The 20,536-nt window shown below is 48.3% G+C and overlaps 1 protein-coding gene across 5 annotated transcripts in view; it reads left to right on the top strand.

The window, feature by feature from the left end:
• odad2 (outer dynein arm docking complex subunit 2) overlaps nucleotides 1–20,536 on the top strand; it is a 671,461-nt gene that overhangs the window by 371,535 nt on the left and 279,390 nt on the right. For 4 of the 5 annotated variants that reach the window (XM_070881478.1, XM_070881476.1, XM_070881479.1 and 1 more), the window contains exon 16: nucleotides 18,400–18,642. The exons of the other annotated variant lie outside the window; for it this stretch is intronic. In XM_070881478.1, the coding sequence (XP_070737579.1) occupies nucleotides 18,400–18,642 (243 nt within the window). The remainder of the gene's footprint in view (nucleotides 1–18,399; nucleotides 18,643–20,536) is intronic. 5 annotated transcript variants of the gene reach the window in all.

Here is a 20,536-nt window from a genome sequence, read left to right as displayed (position 1 = left end):
GATGCGGAGATTCAACAGCTCCTCCAGTGCGCTAGTGCAGCCTTCGGCCGCCTGAGGAAAAGAGTGTTTGAAGACCAGGCCCTCAAATCTACCACCAAGCTCATGGTCTTCAGGGCTGTAGTAATACCCGCCCTCCTGTATGGATCTGAGGCATAGACGATGTATAGAAAGCACATCAAGTCACTGGAGATATATCACCAATAATGTCTCTGCAAAATAGAAACATAGAAAATAGGTGCAGGAGTAGGCCATTCGGCCCTTCGGGCCTGCACCGCCATTCAATGAGTTCATGCCTGCACATGCAACTTCAGTACTCCATTCCTGTTTTCTCGCCATACCCCTTGGTCCCCCTAGTAGTAAGGACTACATCTAACTCCTTTTTGAATATATTTAGTGAATTGGCCTCAACAACTTTCTGTGGTAGAGAATTCCACAGGTTCACCACTCTCTGGGTGAAGCAGTTTCTCCTCATCTCGGTCCTAAATGGCTTACCCCTTATCCTTAGACTGTGACCCCTGGTTCTGGACTTCCCCAACATTGGGAACATTCTTCCTGCATCTAACCTGTCTAAACCCATCAGAATTTTAAACGTTTCTATGAGATCCCCTCTCATTCTTCTGAACTCCAGTGAATACAAGCCCAGTTGATCCAGTCTTTCTTGATATGTCAGTCCCGCCTGCAAATCCCCCTGGGAGGACAGGCGGACCAACATCAGTGTCCTCATCCAGGCTAACATCCCCAGTATTGAAGCACTGACCACACTCGATCAGCTTCGCTGGGCAGGCCACATAATTCGCATGCCAGATACGAGACTCCCGAAGCAAATGCTTTTTTTCAGAGCTCCTTCATGGTAAACGAACCAAAGGTGGGCAGCGAAAGCGTTACAAGGACACCCTCAAAGCCTCCCTGGGAAAATGCGACATCACCACTGACACCTGGGAGACCTGACTGAAGACCGCCTAAGGTGGAGAAAGTGCATCCGGAAGAGGTCAAGTGCAGACAGTGGAAGGAGCGCGCGGCAAACCACCCCTTCCCTCGACGAATGTCTGTCCCACCTGTGACAGAGTCTGTGGCTCTCATATTGGACTGTTTAGCCACTAGAGGACTCACTTTGGGAGTGGAAGCAAGTCTTCCTCAATTCCGAGGGACTGCCTATGAGGTGGGAATGTAAGTTGTGAGGAGGATGCAAAGAGGCTGAAAAGGGATATAGACAAGCTAAGTGAATGAGCAAGACCATGACAGACATAATATAATGTGAAGAAGTGTGAAGTTATCCACTTTGGTAAGAAAAATAGAAAAGCAGAATATTGTTTAAATGGTGAGAGACTGGGAAATATTTGTATTCAGAGGGACCTGGGTATCCATGTACACAAATTACAGAAAGGTATAGCAAGCAATTAGGAAACCAAATGGTATTTTAGCCTTTTTTATAAAGGGATTCCAGTATAAGATTAAGAAAGTCTTATTACAATTATATAGGGCCTTGATGAGACCACACCTAGATTACTGTGTACGGTTTTGGTGTCCTTACCTAAGGGCAAATATGCTTGCCTTAGAGGGAGTGTAATGAAAGTTCACTGGACTGATTTCTAGGATGAGGGGATTGACCTATGAGGAGAGATTGAGTAGACTAGGCCTATATTCCTTAGACTTTAAAAGTATGAGAGGTGATCTCATTGAAACATTTAAAATTCATAAAGGATTTGACAGGGTTATTGCTGGGAGGATGTTTCTTCTGGCTGGGGAGTCTAGAACGAGGGGGTCACAGTCTCAGAATTAAGGGGTCAGCCATTTAGGTCTGAGATGAGGAGAAATTTATTTCAAAGTGTGAATCTCTAGAGAGCTGTGGATTCTCAGTCATTGAGTATATTAAAGAAGAGATTTATAGATTTTTGGATACGAAGGGAATCAAGGGATAATGGTATTGTGCAGGAAGGTGGAGTTGAGTTAAAGATCAGCCATGATCTTTTAAATGACAGAGCAGGCTCGAAGGGCGTGCTTATATTTATTATGTTCTTATGAGGGATTTGGGGTCCTTGTACATGAATCACAGAAAGTTAACATGGAGGCACAGCAAGCAATTAAAAAGGCAAATGGTCTGTTAGCCTTTATTGCAAGGAAATTGGAGTATACGAGTAAGAAAGTCTTGTTGTAATTATATAGGGCTTTGGTGAGACCATACCTGGAGTACTGTGTACAGTTTTGGTCTCCTTACCTAAGAAAAGATATACTTGCCTTAGAGGGGTTGCAGTAAAGGTTCACAAGATTGATTCCTAGGATGAGAGGGCTGTCCTATGAAGAGAGATTGAGTAGAATTTGTCTATATTCTCTGGAATTTAGAAGAATGAGAGATAATCTCATTGAAACGTATAAAATTCTGAGAGGGCTTGACAGAGTTGAAGCCAAGAGGCTGTTCCCCTGGCTGGAGAGTCTAGAACTAGGGGCCATAGTCTCAGTACAGGAGTAAGCCATTTAGGACTGAGATGAGGAGACAAGTGGAGTTGAGGTCAACGTTTAGCCATGATCTTATTGAATGGTGGAGCAAGCTTGAGGGGGCATATGGCTTACTCCTGCTCACAGTTCTTTTGTTACTATACAACATGCATTTATAAATAGCAAATTTAACGAAGTAAAACATCCCAAGGTGCTTACCAACCCTTTATAACTATACCTTTGTAGCCCTAAACACAGCTGCAAATACATCTCTTCTATGTGCACTGCACTTAGTTCCATCCCAATTCGCACCACAGAAAGCCTCAAAGGGGTACTGGATAGAAGAGGAGGAATGAAGGAAAATATTGGGGGGTGGAAATCCCTCACAATTGTCAATTTGGTTCATTTAAAATAATAAACTTGGTGCACCACATTCCACACAATCTCTTCTCCTCCTTGATGGAACAATCCTGGCGAGACTGTAGCCAAATAGGCAGGAACCTTCTAATTCTGTTCCCAGATCCATCCATTCTAGACAGCTTTCTGGAATGCCAAGTGTGGCATGACCAACCTTACAATTCCCATTTGGCTATTGGCTCTGTGCTGTCAGAAATACTGGCAGAGCACTTTGGAAGCATATACCACTTGAAGTAAGTAACACTCCACCTCGGACAGGAATAGTACAGGGCAACCTGAAGTTAAAATTATTTTAGATAATAAGCAAAAGCTTTCCTCAGTAGATAATCAGCATTCTGCTGCCTTGATTGTCCAGCAGTGCACGATGGTCATTGGATGCTGTCTTTTGCAAAAATTGGCCATACAGCATGGCATGGCAGCATTTGGATAAGCAGGAGTAGCCTTGTCATTTGAAGATGCAGCGCCTTATCAGATTGTTTATGCCGTTGATATACATGCATTGGGAATGGAAATAAAAGAAAACTTTATCCAGGAACAGTTCTTGCCAACAATTGACAAACGAAAGGCATTTAAGAAGGAACTAGATTGGCCCTGATCTTAACTGGAGCCAGTTTTTGGCAGGTGAATATTACTGTCAGTTTAAAACTCACCCACTGCAGCATTATAGCGGCCCCATGGTATTTTAACTCCCAGGCCTCATTTAAATTCCATCAGCTGACTTGCCACCCATTCCAGGCAGGAAGTGATGGAAATTTGCATGGCCCGCAGGCCACCCGCCACTCCCACGTATGTGGCAGAATCAGCTGCTGGGCCATCCTGCGATTAACAGGGACAACATTGGGGCCCGACATGCATATGTTAAAAAGAGCCTTGCCAGCTTTGGGTGTCTTTGCCCAAAAGCACAAGGTTAGCTACCGGTGGCTCCAGAATGGCAAAGTGCCCACCCTGCCCGAATTCTGCCAGGCAGGTAGAGTTAAAATCACCTGTGAACATTTAAATTAAAAAAAAATAAAGGCTACATAAACAGACATAGAAACATAGACATAGAAACATAGAAAATAGGTGCAGGAGTAGGCCATTCAGCCCTTCTAGCCTGCACCGCCATTCAATGAGTTCATGGCTGAACATGCACTTCAGTACTCCCTTCCTGCTTTCTCGCCATACCCCTTGATCCCCCGAGTAGTAAGGACTTCATCTAACTCCCTTTTGAATATATTTAGTGAATTGACCTCAACTACTTTCTGTGGTAGAGAATTCCACAGGTTCACCACTCTCTGGGTGAAGAAGTTTCTCCTCATCTCGGTCCTAAATGGCTTACCCCTTATCCTTAGACTGTGACCCCTGGTTCTGGACTTCCCCAACATTGGGAACATTCTTCCTGCATCTAACCTGTCTAAACCCGTCAGAATTTTAAACGTTTCTATGAGGTCCCCTCTCATTCTTCTGAACTCCAGTGAATACAAGCCCAGTTGATCCAGTCTTTCTTGATAGGTCAGTCCCGCCATCCCGGGAATCAGTCTGGTGAATCTTCGCTGCACTCCCTCAAAAGCAAGAATGTCCTTCCTCAAGTTAGGAGACCAAAACTGTACACAATACTCCAGTAGTGGCCTCACCAAGGCCCTGTACAACTGTAGCAACACCTCCCTGCCCCTGTACTCAAATCCCCTCGCTATGAAGGCCAACATGCCATTTGCTTTCTTAACCGCCTGCTGTACCTGCATGCCAACCTTCAATGACTGATGTACCATGACACCCAGGGCTCGTTGCACCTCTCCTTTTCCTAATCTGTCACCATTCAGATAATAGTCTGTCTCTCTATTTTTACCACAAAAGAAATGAGATTACACCAGTATAAGCACAATAGGCTGAGTAGCCTCCTCCTGTACCTAAGCTTCTATGAAAACCAACAGATATATTAAAGCAGTAGTTATCCTTTCAACTCTACTAAGTTGATGACGCATTTTTAAAAATTAGTCACAACATCTAGAATACAATCAATATCATTAGGAGCAAACTGCCTTAATACGTCTCACTGAATACATACGAGTCTACATGTAGCAAGTGTAGATAGTTTAGACAAATGGTATCAGCTATGTACAATAGCACAATCATTACTTAGTGCAATAAGATTTTAAATGAAAGTAGGCTGAACTAGTGGGATATGGCGGAGTTTCCAAAGTGCAGTATTATGGTTTGCACAGCTCAAGTGGGGATCTTGAAAGTATTGATTAGAAGATACAATGATCGTCTGTCCCAGTTATTGATTTTAAGTAAGTCTATCTCTTCGGCGGTTCCTCGAATCGAGGATGACTTGCTTCCATGCCAAAAAGGTATGAGTTCAATGAGTTCACAGGTGTTTCAATGAAGGATCTAATATTCCAGGTCCCGAACTGCATATTGAAGGGTGGAAGATGCCTGTGCGTGGATTTTTTTAACGTGTGGTGGCCGTTGCACACCAGCCACCACACGGGGTTGACAGAACTTGGTCTTGGTCCAGTGGCGAGGATTAATCAAGACGATTGGAGACCTGCTCTGCTGCACAGGCCTAGTTCGCACACATATCGCAGTGTGAGCAGGCCCATGCTGCCCCTGTGCCCACGTCTCTTCTGGACCCCGAACACACGTCTCTCCTGGGCCCCGATCACATCGCTCTGCAATCTCTTGCCGCTCCTTCGCCCCAACCTCGCCGCATGTACCAGCCACCGACCAGGGTTATTTATGGTGACGTCCAATCCAGTTGCCCTCTTCCCAGCTGTCACCCTCCTAGACCGGCTCGCACTGTACTCTGTAATGGCATGCCGCCACACTGCTCCAGGCCGCCGTTCGCCGCCCCTAGGTCTTGGTGAATGCCATGTTTATGGTAGTGTGTTTTAGACTTGATTACTGGATCATGACTATAAATTAAGAGCCAGCAGCATTCCATACAGGTTGAGCGTCTGAAATCCGGAGTTCTGAAATCCGGAAAATGTTCCAGGATCCTGACTCGCTTCGCCACTGGACTCTCCCACCTCGGCTCGCCACCGACCTCTCCCCTGCCTCGGGCCGCCGCCAACCTTGCCCACGCCTCGGGCCGTCACCGGCGCCTCGGACCTCTGCCACAGGCCGACCTCGTCCCTGCCTCGAACCTCTACCTCGGGCCGACCTCGCCTCCACCTCGGACCTCTGCCACGGGCCAACCTCACCCCTGCCTCGAACCTCTGCCTCGGGCTGACCTCATCCCTGCCTCAAACCTCTGCCTCGGGCCAACCTCGCTCCCACCTCGGACCTCTGCCACGGGCCAACCTCACCCCTGCCTCGAACCTCTGCCTCGGGCCGACCTCGTCCCTGCCTCAAACCTCTGCCTCGGGCCAACCTCGCTCCCACCTCGGACCTCTGCCACGGGCCGACCTCACCCCGCCTCGAACCTCTGCCTCCGGCCGACCTCGCCTCCACCTCGGACTGCCACCTACCTCTCCCCCGCCTCGGGCCGCTGCCAACCTCACTCCCACCTTGGACCTCTGCTTTGGGACGATTCGCTCCCGCCTCGGACCTCTGCCTCGGGCCAAAATTGCGCCATCCCCTCCCCCTCCCCCTGCTTGGCCACCCGACCCCCGCTCTCCTCTCCTCCCCTACCTACCTTGGCCCAGGTGTTTCGGACCTAGGATGTCGGAAAGATGTTCCGAAGTCCGGAAATACCCAAACATGGGCTTGGGCGTTTCGGGATTCGGGACGTCAAGAAGACATTCCGAAGTTCGGAAATACCCAGAATCCGGAACGGCATCTGGATTTTCGATGCTGTACCTGTAACAATTAGTATAGGGACTGACTATTCATACTGCACTTTTTCGGTACTTCTGCGCCTGCGTCCTCTCAAGACTCCATCCCCGATGCATCCTGCCCGGAACCATAAGTGGACCGCGAACCGTAAGTGGGACCCTGCAATCAGTCCAACCACGTTGTTGCTCCATAAGTTGTTCGACCGGGCCTGCTGCTTCTCCCGTGGGCAACCTGCTCCTCCTCCTCCCACGGGCCGCCTGCTGCTCCTCCTACCACAGGCCGCCTGCTGCTGCTGCTCCCACGGGCCGCCTGCTACTCCGGCGACCGGGTCTCCCGCTGAGCTGCAAGCCGCTGAGCCTCCGATCGGGCCCTGAACCTCGCTGAGTGTCGGCGGCGGCGGGCGGCTGAGGGGGGAGGGAAACAGAGAGAGCCTGGAGGAGGTGGGGGGTGGGGGGGCAGTGGAAGAGAGAGAGAACCTGGGGGGGAGAGACAAAGAGCTTGGGTGGGAGGGCGGAGAGAGAGAGAGCCTGGGGCGGGGGGGAAAGGGAGATATCATATATGTATACTCTGCATATACTATGCAGGTACCACTAGAAGGTGCAACTGTGGGAGGCCCAGGCAGGAGCTGTATAAAAGGCTGGTCATCACGTTGCTGCCTCACTCTGAGTTACAATAAAGAGACTAAGATCACAGCAGTTCAAGCACAGCGCTCGGCCTCGTGGAGTTATTCTACAGATAAGTAGAGACTTATTAACTGGCGATGAGAACAGATCACGGACTTACATGCAGAGATGGTTGCCGTTGGTAGTTTAGAAAAGTTTACAGAGGGTGAATCCTTTACTTGGGTTTCATTGGCCAGGTATCGCTTCTACACACACCGCCGCACCGAGGGCCAGGATTTAGCGGAATATGTCGCAGACCTATGAAGGCTCGCGGAACCATGTGAATTTGGCGAACTCCTCAACAATGTGTTGCGGGACGCTTTCGCGGCAGGACAGGACGTGAAGCGGACCATCACGTTAAGCCAGATGTTCACGACCTCAACGTTGAGATTCTCCCAGATTCAAAACGCACAGGCAAGTACTGTGCAGAAAATAACTGTTGATCAAAGAATTAGTCCGACTCAGAGTCCGCCAAGGAGTGAAAATGTGAATCGTTTAACATGCTGGAATTGTGGGGGTAACCACCGGGCCCGTCTGTGTCGATTCAGACACTATGTGTGCAAAAGCTGCGGCCAAAAGGGCTGTGCGAATGTGCAGAAGAACTGCGATTCAAAACGTGGCATAGGAGTCGGCAGGAGGTTTCCGATCCAGCCAGGATCATAAAGTACAAGCTAATGAGGCGACTCAGCCTGAGGAAGCAGTGCACGGGGCAACACCTTCACTACCAAAAGCTCCCCCTTGATGATAAAAGTCAAGATAAATGGCATTCCTGTTTCCATGGAGTTGGACACGGGGGCGAGTCAGTCACTTATGAACCAGAAGGCATTTGAGAGGCTGTGGGGCAACAAAGACCCAAGCTGAGCCCGATTCAGACAAGGCTGCGCATTTACACCAAGGAACTGATCCCAGTTATCGGCAATGCGAACGTAAAAATATCCTATGATGGAGAGATACACGAATTGCCACTGTGGGTTGTACCAGGCGACGGGCCAATGCTACTTGGCAGAAGCTCGATGGGGAGGATTCGGTGGAACTGGGAAGACGTCAAAGCACTATCTTCAGTGGACGATGCTTCCTGTACTCAAGTGCTGAGCAAGTTCCCATCTTTATTTGAACCAGGCATCGGCGACTTCACAGGCGCCAAAGTGCAGATCCACTTGGTCCCCGAGACACGGCCTGTTCATCACAAAGCTCGAGCGGTCCCTTACATGATGAGGGAGAAAGTGGAGATCGAATTGGACAGACTTCAACGCGAGGGAATCATATCACTTGTCGAATTCAATGAGTGGGCCAGCCCGATTGTTCCGGTACTAAAGAGCGATGGCACGGTCAGAATCTGCGGCGACTACAAGGTAACGATCAACCGAGTTTCATTACAGGACCAATACCCACTACCCAAAGCCGGATAATTTCTTTGCGATATTAACAGGGGGAAAGGCATTCACCAAGTCGGATCTAACCACCGAACATCTGCACAACCTGCAAGAGGTTTTAAGTCAACTAAACAGAGTCGGACTCTGGCTGAAACGATCCAAGTGTGTCTTCCTGGTGCCAGAGGTAGACTTCCTGGGGAGGAAAATTGTGGCAGATGACATCAGGCCCATGGACTCGAAGACAGAGGCCATCAAGAATGCATCCAGACCACAAAATGTAACGGAGCTGCACTCGTTCCTGGAACTCCTCAACTATTTTGGTAACTTTCTTCCAGAGTTGAGCACCTTGCTCGAACCGTTGCACAAGTTGCTACATAAGGGAGACAGCTGGGTTTGGGGTCAAAATCAAGAGGCCGCCTTCAAAAAGTCTAGCAACTTGCTGTGTTTGAACAAGTTGCTTGTATTGTATGACCCAGGCAAACGTCTAGTTTTAGCATGGTGTCGGGTATGTTTTACAGCAAGCAAATGTAGCTGGCAAACTCCAACCGGTTGCATATGCGTCTAGAAGTCTATCCAAGGCCGAAAGAGCCTACAGTATGGTCGAGAAGGAGGCTTTGGCCTGTGTCTATGGGGTAAAAAAAAATGCACCAGTATTTGTTCGGACTCGGGTTCAAGTTGGAAACCGACCACAAGCCCCTAATCTCACTGTTTTCAGAAAGCAAAGGCATAAACACCAATGCTTCATTGCGAATCCAAAGATGGGCACTAACACTGTCGGTCTATGATTATACGATCCGCCACAGGCCAAGCACTGAGAACTGCACCGATGCCCTCAGCCGGCTACCGTTGCCCACCACCGGGGTGGAAATGGCGCAGCCCGCGGACATGTCCCCGGTAATGGACGTCTTCGAAAGTGAAGGGCCTGCCAGATCAGGACCTGGACCAACCAGGACCCCGTATTAGCTCTTGTAAAAAGTTGCGTTCTTAATGGGGGCTGGTCAGCGGTCCCAAGAGAAATGCAAGACGAGATAAAGCCGTTTCACCGTCGTAAAGACGAAGTGTCCATCCAATCGGATTGCCTCTTATGGGGCAACCGTGTCGTCCTGCCAAAAAAAGGCAGGGCAACTTTCATATGCGACCTACACAGTGCCCACCCAGGCATAGTCATCATGAAGGCTTATCGGCAGGTCCCACGTCTGGTGGCCCGGCATTGACTCGGACTTGGAGTCGTGCGTGCGCCAGTGTAACATTTGCTCACAATTGAGCAATGCCCCCAGGGAGGCACCACTTAGTCTGTGGTCCTGGCCCTCAAAACCATGGTCCAGGATCCACGTAGATTATGCGGGCCCCTTTCTCGGAAAAATGTTCTTCGTTGTAGTGGACGCCTACTCTAAGTGGATCGAATGTGTAACAATGGCATCCAGCACGTCCACCGCCACCATTGAAAGCCTCAGGGCATGTTCGCCACCCATGGCTTGCCTGACATTCTGGTCAGCGACAATGGTCCGTTTCACCAGCTCGGAATTCAATTTGATGACCCGCAATGGCATCAGGCATGTCAGGCCTGCCCCGTTCAAGCCCGCATCCAACAGGCAAGGGAAGCGGGCAGTCCAAACCATAAAGCAGAGCTTGAAATGCGTGGCGGAAGGCTCCTTACAAATCTGCCTATCCCGGGTGCTGATCAATTACAGGACACGACCCCACTCGCTTACCGGGGTCACCCCTGCGGAGTTACTAATGAAACGTGCACTCAAAACCAGGCTTTCCTTAGTCCACCCTGACCTCAATGATCAGGTGGAAACCAGGCATTATCAGTAAAACATGTACCATGATCGCGCGGCTGTATCACGCGACATCACTGTAAACAACCCGGTGTTTGTGCTGAATCACGGTCATGGCCCCAAATGGGTCGCTGGCACTGTTTTAGCCAAGGAGGGGAATAGGGTGTTTGTAGTCAAACTGTTTAATGGACAAATGTGCAGAAAGCATTTGGACCAGACCAAATTGCGATTTACAGGTAACCAGGAACTACTGGGCGAGGACCTTAACCTCAGCAATCCACCTACACACACCCACTCAGCAACAGACCTAGCTGCCAACCAGGAGGATGATCCCACCATCTCCAACAGTCCAGTCAAACCAACAGCGCTGCAAGACAGCAGTGGCCCGACCAACTCACGCATGTCAGAAGTGACACTCAGACGATCAGCCAGGGAGCGCAGAGTTCCGGATCGCCTCAACCTGTAACTAACTCGCATCAAAGACTTTGCGGGGGAAATGTTGTCATATATGTATACTCTATATATAATATGCTGGTACCACTAGAGGAACTGTGGGAGGCCCAGGCAGGAGCTGTATAAAAGGCCGGTCACCACGTTGCTGCCTCACTCTGGAGTTACAATAAAGAGACAAAGGTCACAGCAGTTCAAGCACAGCACTAGGCCTCGTGGAGTTATTCTACAGGTAAATAGAGACATATTAAGAGAGAGAGCCGGGGAAGTGGCGGGGTAGAAAGGGAGAGAGAGAGAGAGAGACAGCCGGGGTGGGGCGGAGGGAGAGGGAGAGAGAGAGAGAGAGAGAGAGAGAGAGAGAGAGCCTGGGGTGGATGGAGAGACCGGGTGCGGGGGGAACGGGGGGGGAAGAGAGCAACACGGGTGGGGGGGATCGGAAGGGGAAGAGTGAACTCAGGGAAGACGGATCTTCCAACCTTGTACAAGGGACATCGTTGGAGTGGATGAAATCCAGAAGTCACGAAACTGTCACTATTCACTTCATACCCAATAAACCTGTTAACAATCCGCACACAATCTATGGCGGGGGGCGGGGGGGAGGTAAGGTCATGCACTTGCGTTTGAGTAAGGGACTTCGGCTGGGGGAGGCAGCACTTACACTGGGATAATGGATCGGCTGGAGGAGAGATGCACTTTCACTGGGGTAAGAGACTTTGGCCGGGGGATGGATGCATTTGCACTGGTGTAAGGGACTTCAGCTGGGGAAGGCATGCACTGGGGTAATGGATTTTGGGCTAGAACCTCCACTTTTTTTGCATGCTTAACGCCCACTTAACATCCATTTTACCGCTGAAATGACGTATGATGCCCATATATCGCCCATTTTGGCACAAAATGGAAACTGGCATGCATTTTTTTGAAAATTATCGCCGAGCGTTACTTTCCCCATGCGATTAACGCCGGGAAAAAATATTAGCGCCCGCCCACTTTTTTGGGGCGGAATCAGCAGAATGGGCGAATTCAATGCCCATAATATCGCCCAGCGTTACTTTCCACACAGATTTAACGCCAAGATTCAATATTAACACCCGCCCACTTTTTTTGTCGTAAACAGCATAGCAGCCATGAGATCTTCTGCATCAATTTCACTGCCTCGCACACATATCAGCCACAATATTGCTCGCCCAAAAAACCGCCCAGAAAAAAATGGAACTAACCGGAACAAATCACAGCGTTATGGACGCCATGTTCTAGATCACATGTCATGTCCTTTAAAAGGCTGATGTACTTCAACGTGGGCGGAGTTTGGATGTACTCTGCAGGTCGTTGGAGTTGATGTGAACATCTGAAAAACATCTTGACCATACTGTGACCGATTGGAATTGAAGAGGTGTCTTCATCGGGACATTCCTTGTTTGGGAGCAATCGGTGGAAAACAGAGAGCTACTGCAATGGGGCTGTCGTTTCTCACCCTCTCTTGATGACCAATTACATGCAGCAGACTCGACATCGCCAAAGGAACGCTCCACTGTATTATGTGCTCAATGTAAGACGTGACAGACATATGAGGAGGATCAGACGTTACACCTACCACAAGTACAAGGAGAAGCATTCTTACCTCGACTTGCCCGACACCACCTGCCTTCGGAGACTGCGCTTCCACAAAGAGGTTATCACTGAGGTATGCCAGCTGATAAGGGCAGATATGCAGCCTGCCAGCACCATCAGTACTGCACTGTCCATCGAGGTCAAAGTCACCGCAGCACTGTCGTTCTTTTCAGGCCACAGTGAAGACATTTGCGGACTTTCTCAGCATGCCACACATTGCTGCATTAGACAGGTCACTGAAGCCCTGTACACACACAGGAGGGACTTGATCAGCTTCCCTATGACCAGGGAGGCACAGAGTGAGAGGACTTTAGGATTCTCCAGAATTGCAAATTTCCCTAAGGTGCAGGGAGCAATAGACTGTACGCACATTGCGATGCAGGCACCTTTTCAGGATGCTGAGGTTTTCAGGAACCACAAGGGATTCCACTCCCTGAATGTCCAACTAGTTGTCGACCACCAGCAAATTACACTGGCAGTGAATGCTCAATTTCCGGGCAGCATCCATGATGTTCACATCCCGCATGAGAGCACTGTATCTGACTTATTTAACAATCATCATCATCATAGGCAGTCCCTCGAAATCGAGGTAGACTTGCTTCCACTCCTAAAGTGAATTCTTTGGTGGCTGAACAGTCCAACACGAAAGCCACAGACCCTGTCACAGGTAGGACAGATATTCGTTGGGGGAAGGGTGGGTTGCATTTACCACATGCTCCTTCTGCCGCCTGAGCCTGATCTCTTCACACTTGCAGCGTTGAGATTCGAGGAGCTCAACACCCTCTCAGATGCACTTTCTCCACCAGGGTCTCCCAGGCATCAGTGTTGATGTCGCACTTCACCAGGGAGGCTTTGAGGGTGTCCTTGTACCGTTTCCGCTGCCCACTTTTGGCTCGTTTGCCATGAAGGAGCTCCGCATATAGCAGTTGTTTAGGGAGTCTCGTGTCTGGCATGCAAACTAAGTGACCTGCCCAATGAAGCTCATTTGGCATGGTCAGTGCATCAATGCTGGGGATGTTAGCCTGGGCGAGGACACTGATGGTGCTTCTGTCCTCCCAGGGGATTTGTAGGATCTTGGAGACATCGTTGGTGATATATCTCCAGTGACTTGATGTGTCTTCTGTAAGTCGTCCATGTCTCTGACCCATATAGGAGGGCGGGAATTACTACAACCCTGTAGACCATGAGCTTGGTGGTAGGTTTGAGGGCTTGGTCTTCGAACACTCTTTTCCTCAGGCGGCCGAAGGCTGCACTGGCATTCTGGAGGCGATGTTGAATCTCCGCATCAATGTCTGCCTTTATTGACAAGAGGCTCCCGAGGTATGGGAAGTGGTCCACGTTGTTGAGAGCCGCACCGTGAATCTTGATGACTGGGGGATAGAGCTGTGCGGCGAGAACAGGTTGGTGTAGGACCTTTGTCTTACGGATGTTAAGCGTAAGGCCCATGCTTTCATATGCCTCAGTGAATACATTGACTATATCCTGGATTTCAGTCTCCGAATGTGTGCAGACGCAGGTGTCGTCCGCGTACTGCAGTTCTACGACAGCGGTTTTATTGGTCTTGGATCTGGCCTGCACCTGACGAAGGTTAAACAGCTTCCCACTGGTTTTGTAGTTTAATTCCACTCCGGCGGGGAGCTTGTTGACAGTGAGATGGAACATGGCAGCGAGGAAGTTTGAAAAGAGGGTTGGAGCGATGACGCAGCCCTGTTTGACCCCGGTTCGGAAGTAGAATGGGTCGTAACGGATGTGCTGGTAAGGATCACAGCCTGCATGTCGCCGTGGAGTAGGCGAAGGACGTTGACAAACTTTTGGGGGCACCTAAAACGGAGGAGGAAGCTCCATAAGCCCTCACGGTCGATAGTGTCAAAGGCCTTTGTAAGGTCGAAAAAGGCCATGTATAAGAGCTGGCGCTACTCCCTGTATTTTTCCTGCAGTTGTCATGCTGCAAAGATCATGTCCGTTGTTCCCCGTAAGGGACGAAATCCGCACTGTGACTCCGGAGGAGCTCTCCGGGAGAAGACGGTTGAGGAGGGCTCTAGTGACAACCTTCCCAGTGGTTGATAGTAGGGAGATTCCCCTGTAGTTGCCACAGTCCGATTTGTTCCCCTTTTTAAAAATGGACATGATCACTGCATCTCTGAGATCCCCCGGCATGCTCTCCTCCTCCAAATGATAGAGATGAGGTCATGTATCTGCGCCAATAGCGCCTCTCCGCCATATTTTAGAACCTCAGCATGAATTCCATCCGCATCCGTAGCCTTGTTGTTCTTGAGCTGTTTTATGGCTTTGACTACTTCTTGCAGCGTTGGAGTCTCACTGAGGTGGTGGCGGGTTGCATGCTGCGGGATGGAGTTGAGAACACTCGAATCAATGGCAGAGTCTCGATTGAGGAGATCTTCAAAGTGCTCCTTCCAGCGGGCGCTGACAGCCTCGGTGTCCTTGATGAGTGTTTCCCCATTTTTTGCCAGGAGTGGGGTGGGGCCTTGGGAGTTTGGACCGTAGGTGGCCTTGACTGCAGTGAAGAATCCTCGTATGTCGTGGCTGTCGGCTAGTTGTTGTGTCACCTGTGCTTTCTCCATCCACCACTTGTTCTTTAGGTCCCAGGTTTTTTGTTGGACCTCAGCCTTGAGCCGTCTGTAATGTTGCTTTGTAGCACCCGAGTTTGGCTGTTGCTTGAGGCTCAAAAATGCATTGCGCTTACGGTCTATTAGTTCTTGGATCTCCTGATCGTTTTCATCAAACCAGTCCTGGTGTTTTCTGGTTGAGTAACCAAGTGTCTTTTCACAGGCACTGGTTATGGAGGCCTGGAGGGCAGACCAAGCTCTGTGGATATTGAACATCTCAGGGCCATCAAGGCACGCCAGATTGGCTGTGAGGCGCTGGTTGTACAGGGCTCGCTTAGTTGGATCTTTAAGTGCCCCAGCATTAATTTTTTTGTGGCACTGCTTCTGCTGTCCCCTCTGCTTTGGGGCTATGTTAATATTGATGATGGATCAGATTTAACAATTTAACAATCAGCCACAAGGTCAATGCTGGATGCTTGGTGACAAAGGATATGGCCTCACTACCTGGCTGATGACCCACCCTGCGTGACACCCATACCGAAGCTGAGAGGTGATACAACGAGAGTCACAGAGCAACTCGCAATATCGTGGAGAAAACCATTGGAGTGCTGAAGCTGCGCTTTAGATGCCTGGACCACTCAGGAGGCGAGCTTCAATACCACCCTGAGCAGATAGCTCAATTCGTGGTGGTGTGCTCCATGCTGCACAACTTGGCTATCAGAAGGGGACAAAAATTGCCTGATGAGTCTGACAGTCCACCTCACCAGAGAGAGGAAGAGGAGGACAAGGAGGCAGACGCTGACATCGGCCCAAACAATCAGGCTGATGCTGAAGCCATGCCCCTGCCTCCCCTGTAGACCGCATGAAAGGGCCCATGGTGACATGATAGCTGCAAGAGCCTTACATCAGAAACTCATCAATGATCACTTTGCCTGAAAGAACATTGGTGTTATTTACAAGGCTGACACACTGCTGGGTGTGCAGGTCATACATTAATGGTGGGCATCACCTTGGTGACAGTTAAAGTTTGTTGATTGAAGTTAAGTGTGATTATACCCTTTGATGTAAAGGAATCACCAGCGTGTAATGGTGCAGCTATCTGAGCCAATGTCCTACAAGGTTTTATTAAATAAAAAACATTTAAACCGAACATTAGTCTGAAATCATCAGTGTTTCTGTACAAACCAGCCCTTCCCCCCCTCCCCCACTTCTCCTCCCCACCTCTACCCCTTCCCCTTTCCCTCCTGACTCCAAGCCGCCTGGCCGAGGAGGTCCTCAGGCGATGCTTCATTGGGGGGAGTGGGTGATGGCCGAAGCGCTGCTGAGACGGATACGGGAGAGGACGGTCCCGAGGTGGGAACGTGCTCCGAGCCAGAAGCAAGATGTTGCTGCTGGCTCTCGTGTGACAATGGGGGTGCGGCGCTCCGGGACCATTGGGAGCCCTCTGCCACCACTGTTCCTGGCTACTAGCTCCCGGGCCTCCTCCATCCCTTCCATGTTATATCTTATTTGTTGGACAAAAACTCGGTGCCAACTATGTTCTTGGTGCTTAGTAGGCTTTTTGCTACTGGTGAATCTCTTGTTCCTCCCACAACAGCCAGACAAGTACACACCACAGCCACACACGCTTTCAGTGCCTCTGAGCTCCCTCTCTCTCTGTCTCCTCTTTTGCGCATGTCATGATGACTCTTGACCTCCTTAATTGCGGGAATTGAGCGTTGCCATGCCATTGCTGAGGACTGCCACACTTTATGGCAGAAGGTCAAAAAAATTTAATGCTACCGCCCATTTGATATCGCTCACGATAACGCCCATTTTCAAAAATGGAAACTAGGTGTTTTGAGAATGGGCGAGAAGCCGACGATCTGAAAACCCTTTTTTAACGCCCCACCAGAAATAACACCCATTTTTGGGCGATAAGCACAAAAGTGGAAGTTCTAGCCCTGTGGTGGCTTTTGGGGACATCTATCCTCTGTGGCTTCTGAAGTCAAAATTGATCGAGTTACAATTTGCAAAGTCAGTCAGAACTTGGGCTGGGTGGTTGTAGTTACACATTCCAGAGAATCTTGAGGATGTGGCTTATCCTCCAAGGGGACCAATCAGAGACAAGGGTGGCCATTTTGGCAGCACAAATAGACTCATTAATTGGTATAGTACTGTAGCATTAGCTGGTGGACCGTGACTTACTTTGATCATTTGGGATGGGTGGGGACCAAAATGTCGTAATATCTCTATTTGGAAAATGGCAATGTAAAGCAGTCTATTCAGCTTACTGTGTTATAATTCAGGAAGCAGTATCTCAGAAAGTGTCTGGTCAAAATTGAAGGCTTAAACTATCCCTCCTCCCCTGCAGGTGAACTTTATGCACTGGAGGTAGAATTCTGGGAGGGGATTCCAAAATATTTGGAATTTCTGCCAAAGTTTTGGCTGGAGATCGGGAGAACCCGTGCAGAAATTACTGATGCAGTCTTCTGGCATGACGTAGATGAAGAGAACACTTTGGCTATGAGCAGCAGATACAAAGTGGGAATAGTTACTGAAAGAATAACCACATAAAGATAATTTAAAAGGAAAACAAGTAAAATAAAGAATAATTTTAATCCAAAAATTCAGTTCTTTCTGTTGGAAGTAAAAAATAAAGCAGTTATCTTGATTTATTACTTCAATCTTCAGAATGCTGATCTGGAGAGCTTTAGTATGAGACATTACTACCATTTTGGGAAAGCTATTGTGTAAAACATTACCAAATTAACAAGTATAAATGAAATATGTTCTTGGAAAGTAAATTACTGAGTAGGCAGGATGATGGGCATTATATATTTTAAGGAGTTGGGAAATCATTGAACAAGGATTTGGGATCCCCACCAACACAAAAGCAACATACTAATTAAATGCATTTCTTTTAGTATTGTTTGCCTCAAGATCATTCTCATAATAAAATTGTCTGTTTAATAATACTTGCGTTTGTATAGTATCTTTCATGTCAAACTGTTTCTAAGAGCTTCACAATGAATTACTTGTTGAAGGGCAGTGTCTGTTTAGATGATTAAATATTGAGATGCTGTTTAATTAACCATATCTTCAGATGAGCTGGATGTAATTTGTGTCCACGTTTATTGTCTAAGTGGTTTCATACATCTTCCATCATGCTGTTTTGAATGCAGATAAAATATTTATGCACAGTCGTATGTCTCTATATTACTGTTGAAAGTGGCAACACACATTTGCAAACAGCAGATTGTGGAAATACTTCACAATCTGCTGTTTGTAAATATGCCACTTGAAATATTCAGACATTTGTAGATTTAAAAAGTATTCTAACGTGGAATTTTTAAATCACTTTTCCTTAAAGGTTTAAACACTTAAAAATTGTTGAAACTTTGATTCATCTACTGGTTGGTCAACCTGAGGAAGTCCTTATCAATGTCGTAGGAGCGTTGGGACAATGTGCACGAGACCCGTTTATTCGAGGTGCTATCAGGAGGTCTGGAGGAATCGATCCATTGGTCAATCTTCTAACTGGAACTAATAATGCTCTTCTTGTAAACGTCACCAAAGCAGTGGGAGAATGTGCTGTTGATGCTGAAAACATGTCGTACGTACTTTTTCTATATTTTATTATTGGTCGATTTCTTGTGTCATTGCCAAAGGAAAACAATAAAAACAAATGTATTCTTTTTCATGTAACCTTCTCTGCTTTATTTCCCACTTCTCTAATTATTTTATAACTCTATTTCTGTCTTTCTGTTTGTCCTTCTCTGTCTGTCTTTCTGGCCCCGATATTTACGAGGAGGCGGCAGGGCAGCACGGTTGTGGGGGGAAAACCTGGAATGCAGAGTTCCTGCCGAATTTAATGGCAGGACGTCATTATGATTTTTTAATTCCCTTTCCTGTCCACCAGCCTGCCAGATTGATAGCCTGGGTCGCAGATGGTTGGGAAAGCCAACGGTAGAAGGCCGCAGCCGGGGACTGTTGGGAATGGGACCTTAATCGGAAAAGCTCGGGGCTTGGTGGGTGGTGGTTGAAGAGGGAGGCAGCAAAGATTGGGGCTTGTTGGGTGGGAAGCTTGACCGATAGCAGCAGCAAGATGAGGCAGCGATCAACAACAACTTGTATTTGTATAGCATCTTTAACATTGTAAAACGTTCCAAGATGCTTCACAGAAGCGTTATCAAGACAAATTCAACAACGAGCCACATCAGACGATATTTGAACAGATTTTAAGGAGCATCTTAAAGGAGGAGAGTGAGGTAGAGAGGCAGAGAGGTTTAGGGATGGAGTTCCAGAGCTTATGGCTTTGGCTGCTGAAAGCATGGCCACCAATGGTGAAGCGATTAAAATCAGGGAGAAGCACAGATATCTTGGAGAGCTGTAGGACTGGAGGAGGTTACAGACTTGGGGAGGGGGCGAGACTGTAGATTTGAAAACCAGGATGAGAATTTTAAAATCAAGGAGTTGCCAGACTGAGAGCCAATTTAGGTCAGCCAGGACAGGGGTGATGGGTGAACAGGACTTGGTGCGAGTTAGGATATGGGCAGCTGTGTTTTGGATGAGCTCAAGTTTATGAAAGGTAGAAGCTTGGAGGCTGTCCAGGTGAGCATTGGAATAGTTAAGTCTAGAGGTAGCAAAGGCATGGATGAGGGTTTCAGCAGCAGATGAGCTGAGGTAGGGGTGGAGTCAGGCAATGTTACAGAGGTGGTCGTAGGTGGTCTTTGTGGGAACCTGATATGTGGCCAGAAGCTCATTTGAGGATCAAATATGACACCAAGGTTGCAAACGGACTGATTCAGCCTCAGACAGTTGCCAGGGAGAGGGATTGAGTTGGTGGCTAGGGAACGTAGTTTGTGGCGGGAACGAAAGACAATGGCTTTGGTCTTCCCAATATTTATTTGGATGATATTTCTGCTCATCAAGTGCTGGATGTCAGACAAGCAGTGTGACAAATCAGAGACAGTGGATGGGTCGAGAGAAGTGATAGTGAGGTAGAGGTGGGTGTCGCAGCATACATGTGGAAACTGACATTGTGTTTTGAATGATGTCACCGAGGGACAGCAAGTAGATGTAGGAGGGGGCCAAGAGTAGAACCTTGGGGGAAATCCAGAGGTAATGGTGCGGGAGCGGGAAGAGAACCATCAAATAAAGTGGAATGCTATCCTGTAGGACAAATTCCAGAAGTCTCTGGATTTGGCCCAATCATTTCCATCCTTTTCCAGTGATACTAATAAGTGGTTATGTTAGCTTAATGGTTATGGTTTTAGGTCAGCAACCTAGATGCCATTTAGTTCAACATCAAGCATGGCAAGTTGCACCAAAAGCCAATAGTTTTATAATAGACTGTACCCAATAAAATGAAAACCGTGTTAATGACAGAAGTAGAGCTAAAATTACATTACCAAAGACAGTCATCATTAAGGTGCCTTAAATCACTGTGCGTCCCATCTCCATAGTGTTGACTCTGCACCTATTAGTGTGAAAACATAATGTTGTGT

This window comes from Pristiophorus japonicus, chromosome 5 (genome assembly GCF_044704955.1).
Source record: "Pristiophorus japonicus isolate sPriJap1 chromosome 5, sPriJap1.hap1, whole genome shotgun sequence".
NCBI lineage: Eukaryota > Metazoa > Chordata > Chondrichthyes > Pristiophoridae > Pristiophorus > Pristiophorus japonicus.
The sequence above is the reverse complement of the archived record's forward strand: the minus strand, read 5'-3'. Positions and strand labels throughout refer to the sequence as shown.